A 6,792-nucleotide genomic window follows, 5' to 3' on the forward strand; every position below is an offset into this window, starting at 1 on the left:
GCATAGGTTCCAAAAATAATATCGTTATCACACACAATTTTTTTCTTATTATTATTTATTAAGAAATAATAGCATACTTAAAAAAAAAATAAAAAAAAGATTTCTAAGCTAAATCAGTCCCCCCCCCACCCCCCCCCACCCCCCCAAAAAAAAAAAAAGAAAAAAAGCTTCAAATAAAATGTGAAGCAAAAAGAAGATTTACCACCATTCTATTGGCATGAATTTAAATACTTTTGGGGTGGGATCTTTTTTTTGAAAAACTTTATTTTCCTTCTTTCAGTGACATAACATGGACATTTCATTACTGTAACAGGGAAAGGAGTATATTTCTCTCTTCCCTACAAGTTGACTCATCTCCTAACATTCCAGCAATGGCAACAAAATGAAGCAAGGAAAATAGATATTTACAAAACTAAAAAACAAAAAACCCTAACAAAAAGTTTGCATTATCAAAATTCTAATCACAGTAATGACAATAACAGTTGAAAAAGATATATATATGCACACATACAATCCTGTGAGGGATAAGCCGCTGAGGAATAGGACACAGCTTCACTGTTTTCATGTAAGTTAGAAATGGCTGCCAGCCCAGTCATGTATCATAAGATTTGTTTGAAGAGACACCAACTGTACACCTTATTTCTCCATATGTAAAAACCTTATAAGCTCTGTTGCTCTTAGGAATTTCCATTTTAAAAGCATGAGTCTTGCAATGACTTCAGACCATTTCTTCTAGACTAAGACCTCCAGTACTACAACACCAGCATACCCAGAGAAAACATGCACTGTCCTCCACTACACCTGGACTCGAACCAGGGATAGAGGGGAAGAATCTATACAGTTTATGGTCCAAATACTAATGTATAGGTTGAATTTTCTATTCATTTGTTACTTCAACGTAGTTTCATCCTAAATATGAAAGCTTTTAGAAGAAGAAGAAGAAGAAGAAGAAGAAGAAGAAGAAAGTAGACCCTCCAGTGCAGCAGGTGGCGCTGTGCACTAATCACGTCAAATATCCACGAAGAAGAAACATCAGGAACTGTCTTTAAAAAGAGAGAAATGTCGATTTAGCTTTAGAGAATTGGGTTATTTTCACTATAAAACAGCGTTTTGTTTTCCAGGTTAAGCTGCTCTCTGCAGCCACAGGTCTTTAGTTCACCCGACACGGAAGTCTCGCTGACTGTCTGAGGAGGAAGATGCCTGCTCCGGACTCAGGCGGTGGGTTTTAAAACCGACTTCATCTTCAGATACTCTGAAGAAAAGAGTCATTTGGGGATCATAGTCCAGACATTGAGGGATTTTCGACTCAATATCAAGTGTTCAGTGAATTTGCTGTCGCATCAAAATTAATCTGACAGCTTTGTTCGTCTGTTGTTTCTATGATTCACTGCTTGTACTGAAATGTTAATTTAAACACTGCTTGTTACATATTTGCTTGCATCTGAGTTTATGTTGAATTATCGAAATAATGCATGTAACCCCGTGCTTTTGCAGGTGTGGTTCCCCAAAACTTTGAAAAATGATTACCACAGCCATACTTGTATGGTTGCAGCACTATTTTGCATACAGAAATGAATTGAAAAGCTTTTTATAAGATTTGTTCTCCTCTGTTTTTCAGGCATTAGTGTTGTAGACAACATCTGCAGGCTCTCTCCAGATCTGTTTGCTGATGCAGTGAGTAAAGGCCAATTTCTGTTTTGTATAAATATATATGAAACTCTCTTTGCATAAAGGCAGATAAATAAACAGCATACACCTTCAATAATGTTAAGGTTAGAAATATATCACAATGTTGGGCATTATTACCCTCTATTAAATTACTATGACGATATTATTTCAAACTAATTAGTAGCTTTTTAGTGGTCATAATTTCCACTCCATGAAATCATCAAAAAATCTCGTTAAATTCAATCACACTTTGATTTATTCCACATAAACTGAAATATTTCAAGCTTTTTTCATTATGTCATAAAAATCAAAACTACAATATCATAAAATGTGATATTTCACTTATTTGTGAAGGGTAGGGATGAAAAAGAGTACAGGGAGCTCATCGCGGGATTCACCACCTGGAGCAGGGACAATGGTCTCATTCTAAACACCACTAAGACGAAGGAGATGATCATTGACTTTGGCAGGAAGCCCTCTCATCAACCTGTCATCATCGACGGAGAGAGTATTGAGGTTGTTCACACCTATAAATACTTGGGTGTGCACCTTGACCACAGACTGGACTGGTCGGAGCAGCTCGGGCCCTGTATAAGAAAGGACAGAGCAGGCTGTTTTTCCTGAGGAGACTTAAGTCCTTTGACGTGTGTGGTGACATGCTGTACATTTTCTACCAGTCTGTTGTTGCAAGTGCTGTTTTCTTTGGGGTTGTCTGTTGGGGTGGCAGCATGACAAAAAGAGACAGCAATCGGCTGGACAGACTGATCAGGAGGTGTGTGTCTGTGATGGGGAGGAAGGTGGACTCTGTTGTAGCAGTCTTGGAGAGGAGGATGGGGGCTCTAATGCAGAGTATCTTGAGGAACTCCAAACATCCACTGCACGACACAGTTGCAGCTCAAAAAAGTGAGCGGAGTAACAGGCTCCTGTCACTGCGCTGCAGAACTGAGCGCTTCAAGAGGTCGTTCATCCCCTCAGCAATCAGGCTGTATAACAGATGTGCCTGAGCCAAACTAAGTACACTATGAGCACTTTTATTTATTGTACTGTTGTTATTTATTATTTGCATGTGAATGATTTGTGTGCTGCTGGACACCTGAATTTCTCCCTTGGGAGATTAATAAAGTTTTATCTATCTATCTATCTATCTATCTATCTATCTATCTATCTATCTATCTATCTGTAAATAGATTTTTTTCTTTTTTGTTAACCTGAGGCCATATTTTTCATATTAGGTTTAAAAAAATGCTCAAAGTAATGTAAAGTAATTTGTTATTTTCTACGTGTGGAAATGACTGACTTAACAATTAAATTTTCAATTGCATTCTGAGTTTTGTAGACGCACATTGATGTGACATATCATGTAGCTGTGCTTTTATCAGGGTTAATATCAGTCACGTTATGCAGAAACCCCACAGGATGCAGCGTGAATTCAGTTCTGGTAACTAATCTTCAATCTTCACAGTGTCAGCACATCCTGAGTTATCTTCAGGGCCAGACGAGCGGAGTAGACGCTGCTGAAATTTCTGATGTGAGTCATTGTTTCCCGTTGTCTCGAACTAATCCTAACTCACCCATCTTGGTGAGTTCCTGTTTTGTAGCTTCTTTGTTGATGTTTTTATGTGCAGAGATTCCTGAGAGCTGGAGTCAGGCTTGATCATGATGCTCTACAGGACATGATCAGATTTCTGCTGTTAACATTCAGGTATGTTTTGCACTCATATATTCTCTCCAAATATTGTTGCTTTATTTAATGGGCATGATTTCTTATATTTTGCACACATTATTCCTTTTTTATTGATCCGATGTGTCAATCAAGGCAGAAACATGAAGCATTATTGAATAAAATTGGTAGGATTAAACATATTGGCTAAAAACAAATGCCCGACAACAGTGCAGTGTGCAGTATCAGTCAAAATGACGAGCTCCCTTAACGCATAGCAAACAGGAAGGTCATCCGTCTTCATTTAAAGGAACTCTGAGCTGGAGTCACACTGCAAAAACACAAGAACAGGGATTTCATAACCAGAAATGTCCATTTTCCTTGTATATTTAGCTGTAAAGTGGTTTACAGAACAACATCATGACATTATTTATGTCCGAATCGTACCCTGTTCAGCCTCCTTCACATGTTCTGCTGGATGAAACCTGACGCGCAACAAAACTGGATTAAACTGAGCTTCAGTGTCATTTTTGACATGTGACAAACATCCATGTCTGTAGAAAAACTGATGGTGGTTTTTACAGTGAAGCCCGTCACCATGTGGCGCTCACTGACCACGGCCGACACACCACTGTCCTTGTGCGTTCAGAAACTCGCAGGCCCGTCGGTCTGCCTGGTATCTCGATACTCGAGATGAACTACAGCCGCTCTCAGATCAATTCTTTATTCTGCTCTCGGAGCAGCTGCTTTGTTTAGTTCTGCTGTCACACCGGCAGTCTCGCCAAAACCTCTGCTGCATGTTTACGTTCTAAACGTCACACCAAACTGCGTTTATTGATTGATGCTGTGAGACTCATAACTCCTGGAAAGGCGGCCTTGCAGATATTTACTGTTGGACTGTTCTACTCTGAAGGTGACATTCGTCTGATTCTGTTGCGGTGGGGATGTTACATGACGTCACATTACAGCTGTAATAAAAGAAAAACACACTAAAATCATCCCAGATACGGTCAGAACATCCCTAATAAACACTGAAATCGGCTTTTACACTGAACGTTTGGTAGCAGAGGCTCAGAAATGGAGTTCAGATATCTGTAGTTCAGTAGGAACATGAAGACTCGGAACCTTTTTCTTATTTCTCCAGGTCAGCTGGAAAGAGCAACGTCTCTGCAGACGGACTGGTGTCGCAGCTGGAAGAAGGAAACCCCGGGTGGAGCAGCTCTTCCCTTCAGGTGCTGCACCGGTTCTGGAGTGAACAGGGTGCTGTGGTTCACGCTCAGCAGGAGGCCCAGGCGCTGCTCAGCGTCGGACAGGTGCGTTTGGATGAAGCTGGGAGCAGCAGTGGCTGCTGGCTGAACAGACGGTGAGCTGTGCTCTGTGTGTGCTGCAGTTGGTGGACCTGCAGTGGAAGCTGGGCATGGCGGTCAGCTCCGACGCCTGCCGCTCCCTCAACTCCCCGTATGTCACCCTGCTGCTGAAGATCGCCAGGCCCTCCGGGGAGATCATCCAGAGGGCTTTTGAGCTGACAGTTCCTCAGTTCCAGGTTTGGGTTTGTTTCTGTGGCCGCATTGTTGATCATATCATTTTATTCATTACTTTAATTGAAATCGTTTTTTTTCTTTCTAGAATTTTCACAGACAGTTCAAGGAGATGGCAGCTGTCATGGAAACTGTATGAAGCTGAGCACGACTGTCCGATGGAGGCTTCATTAGATCATTTTAATAGTGCAGCTTTGTTTTTGTTTAATTCTGCTGAGTCCATATCAGATTCATCTTGACCATTTGCTTCAGTGTGTGATTTCAATATAACATCTTGGATCTACCTCCTTGATTGATCCAGCTATTTCCGTTGATTTGTTTGAAATTCACACTTTGAAATCATCTACATCTTTGTTTTTGTTAATATCTATGAAATGATTAGATCGAGGACATGCTGTGATCAATCGCTCTCTGCTGCCTTTGTGCTGTTTGACTGGACTGGATGTAAATGCTTTTCCACAATGACTCGCTTTCTGTACAACCTCTGTAATTAAAATTATTTGCAAATATCATGACTTAGTTCTTCCTCTTTTTATAGTCTATAATTCTTGTGATAAAACAAAATCAAAAAGTCCTGCACAAGACCAGGAAAAACACTAGAACCTAAACTGTAAAACAAAAATACAAAATATACAGTTCTGAGTATGAAATACAGGATTTTTCAAAAATGAAAAAAGTCTGTCATAGGTGATAAATCAGTGAATCACTGATTTAACTGATTTTTGATCTTTAGAGAAAATAATTTTGCACCTCTAACAGCCTTGTTAGAAGTTGTTGACAATTTTGCAACAAAGATAAGTCAAACATTTCAGTTTTTGCTGCACTTTGTTTTAGTAACATGCTGCATCATCCGGGCTGCTTATTACAGTTTATACAGTGTGTTTACAGTTTCAGGCATTCTCTTCTGACCCATGAAATGATGCCTTTTAAGTAGATTTTGACTGAAGCTGCAGTTTGAACCAAAACATTTAAAAGCAATGTTTTACAGGAAAAAATACAATCCAATTCGACCTTGTGAATAATCTCTGAAAGTTCACCTGCTGGACCCGGAGACGGGTTTAGATCCAGAGTTTGTGGTTTTACTTAAACTATCAAACCAAACCCAACCACAACATGAAGTCAAACGGTGATAATTAGTTTGTTTTATGCAGAACTTTCTCCTCAGCTGTGTCACGAAGTGCCAACAAAGCAAATAAAACCAGACAAGACAGGAAGTCAGCAGACTGTAATCCAAACATTGCTTCATCAGTCCTCGGCTTTGACATGCGTCACATATGGTTCCCTTATTATGATTCCCTGCTTTTACTTGAACTGATTAATAGAAAAAAGTGACGGCAGACTGAAGCTCAAACCCCTGTCTGTCACTGCAGTAAGCAATAAATAATAAATGTGAACCTTTTCCTGGTGAGTTAAGCTCTGCTTCACAGTAATGATGCACTTATCCATTAATAATGTTGTTATTTCTGGCTAACTTAATCAATATCATCTTAAATAATGTCAGTATCCTCATGGAAATAATCTGTGCCTTCTTTTGAATAATCACAGCTAATCTATAATGGAATCTCAAAAAAATCAGACTGCATGGGGAAGTTCATTTCTTCACGGAAAATTCTGCAAAAAAGATTCATTTCACATTAACTGAACTGTTCTGTTTTTATAATTTTTATTGAAGCTCTTCTATCATGAAATTAAAATATGCTAATGATGCTATAGAAGACATTGTCCTTATCATTTCCAATGCAAATGCATTTTTCCATATGTTCTAATAACTTTTAACCACATTCTGAGGTGTTTAGATGCATCTGTAGTGATTTTTTTTTTTTTTTTTTTTTTTATTTTTGCAGACTATGCATGAATAACCTTCTTTTCTACCTTTGTGTATTTTATCCAGTCCCCACAGTTAATGGATGCACTGCAGGCATTAGA

At 39.2% G+C, this 6,792-nt stretch overlaps 1 protein-coding gene across 1 annotated transcript; it reads left to right on the forward strand.

The window, feature by feature from the left end:
- The first annotated feature begins 1,030 nt into the window (after positions 1-1,030).
- Positions 1,031-5,371, forward strand: commd6 (COMM domain containing 6). The gene is made up of 7 exons (XM_030112050.1): positions 1,031-1,218; positions 1,619-1,674; positions 3,131-3,196; positions 3,294-3,370; positions 4,473-4,641; positions 4,719-4,871; positions 4,955-5,371. The coding sequence occupies exons 1-7, from the start codon at positions 1,197-1,199 to the stop codon at positions 5,003-5,005; spliced, it is 594 nt and encodes a 197-aa protein (XP_029967910.1). The 5' UTR covers positions 1,031-1,196; the 3' UTR covers positions 5,006-5,371.
- The last annotated feature ends 1,421 nt before the right edge of the window (positions 5,372-6,792 follow it).

Source organism: Salarias fasciatus, chromosome 16 (genome assembly GCF_902148845.1).
Source record: "Salarias fasciatus chromosome 16, fSalaFa1.1, whole genome shotgun sequence".
NCBI lineage: Eukaryota > Metazoa > Chordata > Actinopteri > Blenniiformes > Blenniidae > Salarias > Salarias fasciatus.

What these genes read in the sequence shown, in the direction of transcription:
- commd6 (XM_030112050.1), top strand. Translation starts at nt 1,197, where the DNA reads ATGCCTGCTCCGGACTCAGGCG. An exon ending in GCCTGCTCCGGACTCAGGCG is followed by an intron (nt 1,219 to 1,618) that starts GTGGGTTTTAAA and finishes TCTGTTTTTCAG; the next exon opens with GCATTAGTGTTGTAGACAAC. An exon ending in TTTCTGCTGTTAACATTCAG is followed by an intron (nt 3,371 to 4,472) that starts GTATGTTTTGCA and finishes TTATTTCTCCAG; the next exon opens with GTCAGCTGGAAAGAGCAACG.